Genomic DNA, 12353 nt, shown 5'->3' with positions numbered 1-12353 from the left:
CTGGGCACGGTGTAGACGGGACGTGTGGATTAAGAGAACGTGAAATTTGGCAATTGACCCTGGCGGCTTGGACTAATCCTTACTTGATCATTCTTTTATTACTCTACTGGGTCCCATTTGCTAATATGTTATCTAGACTGTGTTTTATTTACTTTTATAAGATTGGTCTGTAGTTTGCTTTTGTAGTGTTTACTTGTTTAATTTTGTTATCAGCATTATGCTAGTTTCATTAAATGAGTTGGATAGCTTCCCATTTGTTTTGATGCTTTGGAACAATTTATATAAATTAGTTAAAATTTTGATAAATAAAGCAGTATTATCTCTTCTGGAAGTTTTGGTTGAGTGGCCCCTTAAGCCTCCAGGTTTGGGACATTTTCCCATGTAGATCATGACCCACTGTGTCCCTCTGTGGCTATTGATCTATTCAGGTTCTCCTTGTTGAGCCAAGTTTGGTCTTTATAGTTTTAACTTGATTGATAGAAGCAGTTATTATTGCAGGTTAGCTTTTTCCATCCTTTCTGTCGTGTGTGTGTATTCCTTCTTTCTTTTTCCCTGATCATTCTTGTTTCAGGTTTGCTAGTCATGGTGCCTTTTAAAAAACCTGACTTTTGGTTGTATTGACCCATTCTACTTTGGGGAGGTGGCTTCAGGAGACTGTCGGGGAAGTCTCACTCGTTTTCTGCCTTCACTTTTATCATTGCATTCCCACCACTTCCTTTAGGTTTATTTTTACTGCTGTTTTTCTAGCTTCTTGGATTGTAAGCTTAGTTTATTTTCAAACTTTCCTGTTTTCTAATAAATGCATTTAGGACTATACATTTTCCTGAGTAGTGAAGGTTTTAATATTAAGTGCTTTCATTGCTATTTGGTTTTAAAATAGTTCTCAATTTCCACTTATTTCCGATGTAGTCCATGAATATTTGTAGGTGTGTTATTTAAATTCCAATAGTATGATGCTTTATCTTTTTGTTAATTTCTACTTTCATGAACATAGCTTATATGTTAGTAAGTTAAATTTTTTTTTTTGAGATTTCCTTTGCCTAATGTATAGTCATTATATTGTGAATCTTCCATATGTGTTCTCATTTGGGTACAAAGTTCTTTATGACTCATTGATAAAAATGAAGGCCCAGGACCTGGAGGCAGACTAGGGAAAGGATACCTTTCTCCAGTTACCACTAGAATTCAGTCAGAGGGGGCCTGCAGTCAGTGCTGCTGGCGTCTGCAGAGGATGGATGAGCAGCTGCTCAATTCACATGATTTCACAAGTAAGACCAGGGGACATAAACATAAAACTTCCTTTGTAAATAAACTTCCCTTCCCCATGACTGAGGCTGAATGCTTTGCCCTTGGGGGGCAAGCGGTACGATGACTACATAATCCAGCATCATCAGCAGTCAGCTTATCTGTGAGAAACTGACTCCTCAGATGGAAGGTGGTTTGAGGACACTAGTGAATAAGATCTGCAAAGGCAGGCTGTATGAACGACGATGGATGAAACTGGGGCCTACTCTTATGAGAAGCAAAGCATAGAGGCCGGCCCCGTGGCCGAGTGGTGAAGCTCACGCGCTCCACTTCAGCGGCCCAGGGTTTCGCCGGTTCGGATCCTGGGCAAGTACATGGCACCGCTCACCAGGTCATGCTGAGGCGGCATCCCACATGCCACAACTAGAAGGACCCACAACTAAAATATACAACTATTTACTGGGGGTAGGGGGGACGGTGGGGTTGGGGAGAAAAAGCAGGGGAAAAAAAAGGAAGTAAAGCACAAATCTGAGTGTTGATGTCCTCATAAAGGAGATGACACAGGGCTAAGATGAGGGTGAGGCCAGTGAGGCACTTGTCTGGGGCACACATTTAAAGGGGCACCAAAAACTCAGTCATTAAGATAAACACTATTTTAATGTAATATTTCTGAAAATAAAAATTAATGCAAAAAAATTCATGATGAACAGACTATGAAAATCCTAGATAAAGCTAGGATTTGCCCCTGCTCATCAACGATTCACCCTGGTTCTCCCTGTGGCTATGGGAAGGCCAGTGGTTCGATGATGTCAGAAGAGATAGGCAACGTAAGGTCAAGGTTATCCTGGGGAGTTGGAGTCCAAAAATCTTGGGGTCACAGTTATACAATTCCAGGCGTGAATTCTGACTCTATGACCTTAGATAAGTCACTTAAACTACTGAGCTCCAGCTTCTTCATCTGTAATAGGGAGCTAGTAATACTTATCCCACAAGCTTCCTGTAATGACGGAACAAGACGACGCAGAAAGCTTCTGCTGGACCACAGGGCATAGCCGGGTTTCGTGGAGCCTGAAGCTTATACAACTTGGGAGATCCACTTTAAGAAAACTAATAAAAAATTTGGAATACAAAATTGGCATGGTAATGAATATTTAGAGTGAGAAAATATCATAAATAACAGATTTTTTAAAAGCACAACACCTGGAAGAATAAAATATTTTAAAAAATTGCTTGCCTCTCTTCATCACTGTAATACATATTTTCTGACAGTTTTTTGGCTACATTCCCTTTTATCACCTTTTCATAGGACAAGAATGCTGTAATCCTTTCTGCAGAGAGAATAGAAAGGATAAGTGTCTTTTGTCTGGCATGTTGATTTGTTTTACATTGCTGACAGTTTAGAAGAGTGTCTCTCGGCTTTACCGCTCACTGCTGTAACATCATGTCCCTTCTTAGGATTGTTCTCAAATTTGGGAAAACGTCCATCAAGTGTTTTTCATATAGGAACTGTACTATTTGGGGGACTGTTCCGCAGACTAGCTTCTGGGTCCATTCAGTTCAAATGTCCTTTCTTTTTTACTAGCCGTGTGCTCCTGGTAACTTGGGGCGGGGGGTGGTCAGCAAACTGCTGCGAGAGAGCCTCTGGCCTCTGCAGATGGAGAGGCTTCCTGGGGACGCTCTGTCCACACCGTGGCTCAGCACACATAGGGGTTTTGGTGCACAACAAAGTTTACCACAAGGTATGGGAATGTCGGTGGGACAGAACAATTATGCCACGTGAGCTGGTTCCTAAAGGCGGCTTACATACACAGCCTTTTCACATTTCAATCTCTGATCTCCTTTTTCAGGAAAAAAATTTTTAACAGCTTTGTTGAGGTATAGTTTACGTACCATAGATTTCACTCATTTAAAGTGTACCAATGATTTTTAGCAAATTTACAGACAGGCAACAATCACCACAATCCAGTTTAGAGCATTTCCGTTCCCCCGGAAAGACTCCTCCTGCTTATTTGCATCGCTCCCAATTCCACCCCCAGCCCCCGGGCGACTACTTTCTGTCTGTATGGGTTTGCCTTTTCTGGACATGTTATATAAATGGAATCATACTGATTGTTCTAAAGGCCTCTCCTGTCCCTGTTTTGCATTTCTCTTCAGTCCTGAGGGCTCTGACCCGTACCCTGGAGCACCTGACACAGCACTTCCTATTTCTGTGTATTGTTATCCTGCCTGTCTGTATCCACAGCTCCCAGACTTTTCCTCGTGTATGTTATAATTTGCTCTTGCAGTGTCTCTTCACTTCCATTAGCATAATTTCCTTTCTTTGTTGTTGGCTGAGTCTCTCCTTTGATGCAGGTGCTGTGCTGGGCATTGTGACACCAAGATCAACAAGGTCAAGGCCGGCCCCTGTGTTTGTAACCCAGCTGCAGAGCCAGACAGGAGCCATGTGAACAGTGCTGAGTGCTCCAGCAGAGCCAGGAACTAAGGGCCAGGGAGCGGTGGGGAGGACAACAATAGCATTTCTTGAGGACTCGGTGGCAGCAAACTTGATTTTGTGTCCACTCCAGGGCCCTTCACTCCATGAGCCTGGGGTTGTTTCCATATCTTTGTTATTGGAGAGGTGGGAACCCTTATACACTGTTGGTGGGAATGTACAGCGGTACAGCCATTATGGAAAACACTACGGAGGTTCTTCAAAACATTAAAAATAGAACTACTGTAGATCCAGCTACTACTGGGTATACATCCAAAGGAAAGGGAATCAGTATCTCGAAAAGATATCTGGGGGCCAGCCAGCGGCGTACTGGTTGAGTTTGTGTACCCCACTTCGGTTGCCCAGGTTCAATCTTCCTCAAGCAAAGAGGAAGATGGATAACAGATGTTAGCTCAGGGCCAATGTTCCTCACCAAAAAACCCCCCCAAAAAACCCACAACACCCATATCTGCACTCCCATGTTCATTGTAGCATTATTTGCAACAGCCAAAATAAAATCTTTTCTTTCATTTGGAGCGCTAGCTAATAGAAGAAAGGACTCTGGTAAAGTAAAGTACCTTCCCATGTGGACTTAATGTCTAAAGTGTCACTATCTGTCCAGGGCAATTGCATTTTGAAATGTAGATACTAGTTAACAAACATGAATTGGTCTTTAATGGGGCCAAAGTTTTTGCTATCATAGACACCTCCATCGTTTTCAATAAAGAAAGGAGCTCATCAACAGGAGAGATTTGCCACTTGTTGCATTGACAGCTTTGACTTTTTTTTTTTTTTTGAGGAAGATTAGACCTGAGCTAACTACTGCCAATCCTCCTCTTTTTGCTGAGGAAGCCTGGCCCTGAGCTAACATCCGTGCCCATCTTCCTTTACTTTATATGTGGATGCACAGCATGGTGTGCCAGGTGGTGCCATGTCCACACCCAGGATTCGAACTGGCAAACCCCAGGCCACCAAGAAGCAGAACGTGTGAACTTAACCGCTGTGCCACTGGGCCGGCCCCACTTTGATTCTTTAACTCAAGCCTCTTACAGATTTAGTGAAGAAAAATATGGGATGCCCAACTAAATTGGAATTACAGATAAACAACAAATAATTTAGTATAAGCATACTCCAAATATTGCATTTTTAAAAAAGAATAGGTGTGACCCATGCAATATTTGGGACATACTTATACTAAAAAAATTATTTATCTAAAATTCAGATTTAACTTGGCATCCTGTATTTTATCTAGCGACTCCACTGTAAGTAAGCTAAGTGAAACGTTGGACTAGGTTGCTCTTAAAAAGTTTGTATTTGTTTGTTTTTATAAACAAAAAGTCTCCAAGACAAAGCCCTGTATTTCCCAGTTGTGGGGAAGCCTCAGTTCTGGTTCCTTAGCGCCTTCAATTAAAAACCTGCTTCAAAAGAGAAGCCAATTCGGCTGTGGGGGGGCTTGTCCCAGCGAGCTCCCGTGGGCCACCATCCAGTGAGCAGCAAACCTCCGCAGGGGTTGGCCTTGGGTGACCGTTTGGTGGCACCGCGCTCGCCAGTGAGCAGGGGACCGGGCCGCCCCGCCCGCAGCCCGCGCCCGGCTGACGCGCCGCTCCCTCCGTCCCGCTCCGTCCCGCTCCGTCCCGGAGACCGGCCGCCTCCCGGAGGCCCACGCCCCGCCCGCGTGGACGCAGCCGAGCAGCCGCGCTGCCCTCGAAGCCCCGACCCGGAGGGCGGTTCGCTCGCGCGCTCTTCCTTCTTTCTTTTTCGGTCGGAGGAGAGAAAAGCGCGTCGCGCCGGGCGTGCTCGGAGACGGGCGCGGGGACGGGGACACACCCTCCGGCCCGCCCGCCCTGCGCGGGGAGGAGGCGGCGCGCCCACGACCTCGGGCCTGGCCGCCGAGAACCGCGCAGCGCGGCGCCCGCAGGATGCTGCTCCCCAGGGGCGCCTGGCCGTGGCGCCCGCGCCTGCCGCCGCCCCCCGGAGCCCGGGCCCGAGCGCGCCCGCGGGGGCCGCCGCCGCAGGTAGGAGCGAGCCCGCGCCGGGGAAGTTTGCGGGGGGCGGCCCCGGGGGAGGAGCAGAGCGGCCTGGGCGCCGCGCGGGGGCCCACAGGTGGTGGCGGGGCCGCAGTCGCGGGTGCCTGGGTCCAGGGTCGGGGCGGCCCCAAGCCGAGAGGAGGACAGGCGCATCGCTCGGCCGCCTTGGGGAGCGGGGCCCCCGGGGCTGCGGCGGGAGGACCCGAGAGGCCGTGTCTCCGTCCCCACCGCGGGCGGAGTGGCGTCTCCACGCCGCTGCGCCGTCGGCCCGAGTGGCCGAGGGGGCGAGAAAGGATGGAGCCAGCAGACAGTGCCCCGGGGGCGCGCCGTCGCCGGGGCGAGAAATTCCGTCCTGAAATCCGCGAGCACCCCCTTTAAAGAGGGGAGGGAAACTCGCGTTCGGTCCCGAGACCCGAGAGGGTGGATCACGAGTGTGCGCTGGCGCTGGTGAGTAACGGCTGGCCCGACACGCTCGTCCGCGGCCCGCGCGCAGCCGTTGCTCGGAGGAGGAGGGGCGTGGACGGGCCCCGGGGCGCTCGGCGGGACCGGGACGGGCGGGGTGCAGCGGGCTCGCGACGGAGCCCCGCAGGCTGCCAGCCCGCCGAGGAGAGGCAGCCCTGGGAACGCGGCCTTCCAGGAGTGTGTGCCTGGGGAGGTGGTTCCGAGTTTTAGTTTGACGCCCGCCCCCCGCCAGCCCCCCGCCAGCATTAGATTAGTTTCAGGTTGCTAGAGAAAAGTGTATATTTCTACCTTTTAGCTGTGCGGTTTGAAAGAAAAGCAGAGAGTAAGCAGTGCCATCTTCTTGTCACTTTCACTTCCCGTTTCTCTTTCTCTCTCCCGCTATCTCAGGGCTTCTGAGATTGAAGGGATGGAGGAAATATTTAAATACATTTTTAAAATGCCTTCCCTGAATGTTTGAAAGAGAACGAGGAGGGGCATTTTGTTATTAATACCTAGGAAGAGGGGCAGGCTCCTTAAAATGTAAAATAATAGATTTATAGAGTAATCGGAGAGACAGGCTTTTTCCACTTTGTGAAATTGTCCTTTTATTAAAGTGTTGCACTTCACACTCAAAGATACACCAAACAGTAAAGCAGCGCAATGCAAGGAACCTCCTTCACCGTACACCAGTTAAACGTGAATGATTGATTCAGTTTTCTGTTAAAAACATTTACCACTTTGCGTCGAATTTTTATGGATTTCAATACTGGCTGCCCCTTCTCACATTATCAACTCCAAGGCCCTTTCTCCTTTTATCCCCTCCGATGCTCTCCAGAGTCCTGCCATGGCATGCCCCAGCCGGCATGTGGGTGCTCCTTCAGAGGGAGGAAATTACACGGTGGGCCTCATTAGGCCTAATTACAGGGGAGCAGTGGTTGGTACCTTCCCTCCAGGCAGTCATCTTAAGAAGGCTTACATGTGACTGTTTCTCATTTGCAGATTTTTGTAAGTCTTGAGCGTCCATGCTATTAAGTCAATTTACTGCACTTTAGAAGTGGAAATGCTTCCATCATTTCACTTGTCTGATAAGACACCCCCAAAAGAATAAAGACAAGCCTGCGAGTTTGCTTCTTAATGTGCTTTTTTGAAATTGTAACGTAAAGAAACAGATAGAAATATCCTGGCTGCTTAGGAGGTTTAGCTAGGAGTACGAAACCATTTTCTGCAAATCAAATTAACCGGCTGTGGGCACATTTTTCATTCTAAGGTCTCACTGTTTTGTGGTTGCCCCACTTGATATGAAAAGTCCTGTGGCTAAAGACAAGTATTATTTATATATATTTTTGCTGCAAACATTCAGTCTGCTCGAGCCTATGAAAGCAGCAGGAAAAAACACCAAACAATCCAGTGATGTTTACGATCTGACAGCTCATAAAATCCTAGCTTGCAAGGACTTGTCGTTAATAGTATCTTAAGTGAGTGTTCCCAATTGTATCTGGCCATTTCTGAAATTATGAGTGTGACTTATATAAGCATTTGGAAAATTTGAAAAATAGGCAGTTCTCATGCTTCACGTGGTAGGTGAGTAATTGTCTGCCAGTGTTTTGTGGGTGGAAAAAGAAAGTTTGTCAACATGGATGTGTTTAGTGCAACAGAGCTGCTTTTTAAGGAACACATGTGGTCTGCAGCATAAGCGAGCATGAGCATGTTGAGTTGCCTTTGGCCGAGGCATGGCCTGGTGTCCACGGTCACGTCCTGGTGCCAGCATCTCTGCTCGGCAGCAGCACGCTGGCACTGGCGGAGTGGTTGTCAGGGCAATCCCAGCTCCTGCTGGCCTTCGTGGTCTCCAGGACTCAGCTTGGAGTGATTCTGGTGCCTGGTGCCTTCTCTCTAACAGAAAGCCCTGGTCGGATGCCCTGTGCCTTTGGTCATTTGGGTTTTCTGCTGCTTGGTTTGAGAAACTGCCTGATGTGATTTCAGGCCCCAGCATAGCCTTGAGTCCCTGCATAAGCTATGTTTAAAACTTAAAGAAAGCAAGCGTACTTTGCAGAGAAGTTTAAGCATTGAGTGTGCTGTTGTTTTGAACTTCTAGAAACAAAGCATATACATGTTTTAGTCCCACCACAAGACGTGAATTTAGAAATCGTTGTTTTCATCTTGTGAATGTAATCAGCACGTCGTTCTTGTTCGACAGCTCCCCGCCGCTCTGCCTCTGGTGTTGGTGCTGGCGCACGTAGGTGGTTTCAGAGCCCTCTCCTGAGCAGAGCGCTGGTTGGATGCTGGTGATGGTCCTTATCCTAGAGGAAGGTCGTTGGGGCTTTCGTCTCAGAGCAATTCTAGCCCCGTTTGTCCATTAAATATTAAACATTACCACCTGCCCAGCACTTAGGTATTCGTGCTGGGGTTTTCTTTTTTTTTTTTAGATTTTAGTATTTATTGCAATTTAACAGTATTAATGCTGTTTTATAGCAAACTCTAGGCTCGGAAATCACTTTGTATCTTGGCAGAGAAATATTTGTTGCATGAGATCCCTGTGGAACTAAGGTAGAAAACCTGAGGCTCAAGTTTCGTTGATGTAATCGCTGTAGAAGCTGTGTGTTTGGGTCACAGACTAGAAGTAGGCAGCTGAGTCAGCTGGGGGTCGGCAGGTGCTGGGATGTCTGGGGGAGACCTGGCCCCGCCTGCATTTCCTGAACTTGGCTAAGCTGTTCAGGCCATTTGAGCCTGTTTTACCCCTTTTCAAACAGGGAGACTTGTCTGATTGGTCTCAAAAGCCCTTTCCATCTCTAAAATTGCCATTTTGATACGTTACCAGGGGATGTAAATATACTATTGAGTAAAATATTGTCAGTGTCAGAATGGTGGTCTTAATGGTTGACAAAGCCTCTCTTTTTGATCTCAGGCAGTCGGTGAGTGGCAGTTTTACCTGGTCATTGTAATATCTGTTTTCTCTTTAAAAACACATGGAAACTTATTTGATAGCATGAGCATGTCAGAATAGAGTAGGTTGTCTCACTTGAAAACTTCAATCTGTCATTACTGCTTTTTCATCTGAAATGTTGCGTCTTCAAGAGTGTCTAGCATCACAACACCACAACCATTATGTAGTAGACATCTCGAGCTTCTGCAGGCTGTGAACCAATGGCTGATGAAGCAAACAGCATCATCTCAGGCATACTCTGAAAGTATCTTCTTTTTTGAGCTCATTTAATTTACCACAGTATTAATTTTCCTATTTTTTTAAAACAAATACCAGCTCTCTGTTCTCTGAGTTGTTATTTTCCACACTGGCATACCTTGTACAAAACAGCCCTATGAAACATGGTGGTGTTAGAATTGCTGGGTTTCTCCTGAGCAGACGCAGGTTTATCGTACAGACAGTGAAGTGGACAGCCAGTGGTACTGTCCCTGTGCGCTGGCTGCCAGAAAGCTTAGGGTCAGGTTTTCCACCTTCTAACAAATGTGGCAGACCTTCTGACACGCATTTTACATACCTAACGTACTCATGGTTTCATCTCCTCTACCCTCATTTTTTCTTCCATTCATGTCATCACCCATTTTTCTTTAATGGGAAAAAGTGAAGCATACATAAGGTTTTAAGAAATTTTGAAAATCAGCCCTTTGGTGTCTGTACAAATATGTTCTGAGTAGTTAAGTGTGGAAGGGTGGCAGACCAGTCTGTTCCTCGTCTGCGCAGTCTCCTTGGTGGTTCACCATAGAAAGCACACAATAAATACTGCTTGCGTTGTATTGAGTTGCTGCAAGAACCTAATTTTGAAGCTGTGGTTCTCTCTCTTTTGTTTGAGATGTCACTGGCGTATGCGGCTCTAGGAAGTGTGGGGGCACTGCAGTTGTGTTCTCCCCTCCCCTTTGCTGCTTGCTACCCCCAGCTGTCCTGCATCTTCCTCCCTCCTTACTACCTCCACCGGCCTCACCTCAGTTAAACTATAGTTTGGCTCAACTACCACGGCCTGTAAATCTCTTTCTTCTGAGTTTCTTATTTCATCAACTTATTAATGGTGTTATTTGATTTTACATCATTTTTACCTAGTTACACGTTCACCATAAAGCGAATAGAAGCATTGCAGTCCAGGCTTTCTGGTCTGGCAGCTCTTCTAGGGGATAATTAGATTTCCATCTAGGGTTCACAGTATTGGTGAGAAATGATGTATGAAATCTGCGCTGTCAACAAAGTCCATTGAAGAGACTTTGAATAGATTTGAGGACAAGAAGTAGGGAGCAGTGAAAAGAGAGGTGAGAGACAGAGCTGGAGCTGAAATTCCTATAGCCTGTGAGCAGAAACGAGAATGCAGGTAAGACATTGAACCGCCTATCAAGAAACTGATGGTGCACAAAGCTTGATTGTGGCAACTTCAGGGGGAAGAAGTCTTCGAGACTGGCAAGGGTCACCCCACAAGGAGGGATCCCGCCCGAGGCTCTTGGGCTGTTTACTAGATCAAGTAGATGGTTTGGTTTGTAAAACTGCCATGGGCCCGGGTGGTAATCCTATTAAATTCACCTCCACTGGGAACCCACAATTATTTTGTTGTAGTGGGCGTGTTTTCATAATAATGCATTGCTCGCATCACATTTCTCAGACCTAAAGATGAATTAGCTTATTTTCAGGCTCTTAGTAAATAATGGATGCACTGGACCTGGCTGGAGGCAGGAAGACGCTGTTGTTCTTTTTGACAGATCCTTGTTGTTTTTCTGACTCTGTGTGTGTATTTGTGTTTGTGTGGCTCTCCCTTTTGTTAAACTTTGTGTTTGGTGTTGGTATATGACTTTCCCTGGTAGGCTGAGTGGGATGTTTGAAGAGGGGATTTTAAAAGGTGCTGATGAATAAGCTGCTCTTTCTGCCGCTCAAGCAGCTGGAACCCAGCGAGTGTTTTTCTGAGAGACTGACTGTAATGTGACCATAAACCTGAAAAGACATTTGTTTTAGAAAATGTTTTGCAAACAGATCAGCACGGCCTGGCTCTCTCAGGCCTTGCCAGAGGATGTTCGTTGTGACGCTTATAGTCTGATAACTCATATGACTGCAGCTCTGCTTTGGGAATGTTTCAGATCCACTATAACCAAGCAGTTTTCCGTTTTCAGGAGAAAGTATGGTTTCTTTTGACCTTGTAAATACCCTTTTGTGGGTTTGTTATGAGTGAAACCAAGGTAAGCAAGCTTCAGCACATCAACCACAGTTGATCCAGGAACCATGCTCTGGCCTCGTCCCCCCAGTCGCACTTTCTGCTCCATACCTTGTGCACCCTGAAGTCCAGCCTGCTGGACTAAGACCGCCTCTCTCGGCTTGTCATGTACCTCGCCCCCAACTCTGCCCTCTGCCCGAGGAAGTCATGACGCTTCCTTTTCGCCCTCATGGCACCTGCGGCACTTCCTTCCTCCCTTCCTTCTACCGTGCATTGCGGTCGGCTGTGCTCGCATGGTCTTCCCACCTGCATTCTCCCAGCACTTTGTGGTCAGAACTGTTTTTCCTCTTCTCCAGCTGGCTCTGCCCTGCTACGGTGGGTGCATAACAACTGCCTGTTAGTAGAGGAATGAATGATGAAGGGCTGGATGATAAAGAACCGCCTGTTACATAGAGTTCCTTAATGCTGTGCTCGCCTCAGTCTCTCCTCTTCTCCACTTAATCTAGCCAGGGGAGCCCTGCAGCGTTCTCATCTACTTTTTGTGCTATGAGCCTGGAATAATCGAAGTTTTTAAAAAATTAACCACAATAATCTCATATGCATTGTATTTTCTGTTAAAGGAAAGCAGTGGTCATAAATCATATTTTGGTTAATTGCTTTATTTCAGATATACCTTTGCATCAAGGTTTTTAAAGGACATAATTAACATAATTTAATGAAACGTACCCTCTGTAAGAACTACCTGGCATTGAAGTGTTTCCTGGGCTGTTGTAAAGTGTGGTGTCGATTTAGGAGGACCGTGTACGTGTGGAAAAGGCCGAGCTTCTCTGTGGACGAGGGCTTTTCTAAATGGGATTCTCACAGTGTGATCACATTGTTTTTAGATTTGTGAGGTGCTATTTTATGATTGCCAAAAATTATTAGTGTTAGTACTAAAAGTTCTATCATTAAAACTTAAATAATTTAAAACATTAATTTAAAAACTGATTATGAAAGTGTTTATTTGTAAGACAGGAGTCCTGGGCAAAA

General features: G+C 46.4%; 1 protein-coding gene across 1 annotated transcript in view; it reads left to right on the top strand.

The window, feature by feature from the left end:
• Positions 1-5268: 5268 nt before the first annotated feature.
• The window catches only part of MCUB (mitochondrial calcium uniporter dominant negative subunit beta), an 84027-nt gene continuing 76942 nt past the window's right edge, over positions 5269-12353 (top strand). The window contains exon 1 of the mRNA XM_023628654.2: positions 5269-5730. Within this exon, the coding sequence (XP_023484422.2) occupies positions 5635-5730 (96 nt within the window). The 5' untranslated portion in view covers positions 5269-5634. The remainder of the gene's footprint in view (positions 5731-12353) is intronic.

This window comes from Equus caballus, chromosome 2 (genome assembly GCF_041296265.1).
Source record: "Equus caballus isolate H_3958 breed thoroughbred chromosome 2, TB-T2T, whole genome shotgun sequence".
In the NCBI taxonomy this organism is placed as follows: Eukaryota; Metazoa; Chordata; class Mammalia; order Perissodactyla; family Equidae; genus Equus; species Equus caballus.
The sequence above is the reverse complement of the archived record's forward strand: the minus strand, read 5'-3'. Positions and strand labels throughout refer to the sequence as shown.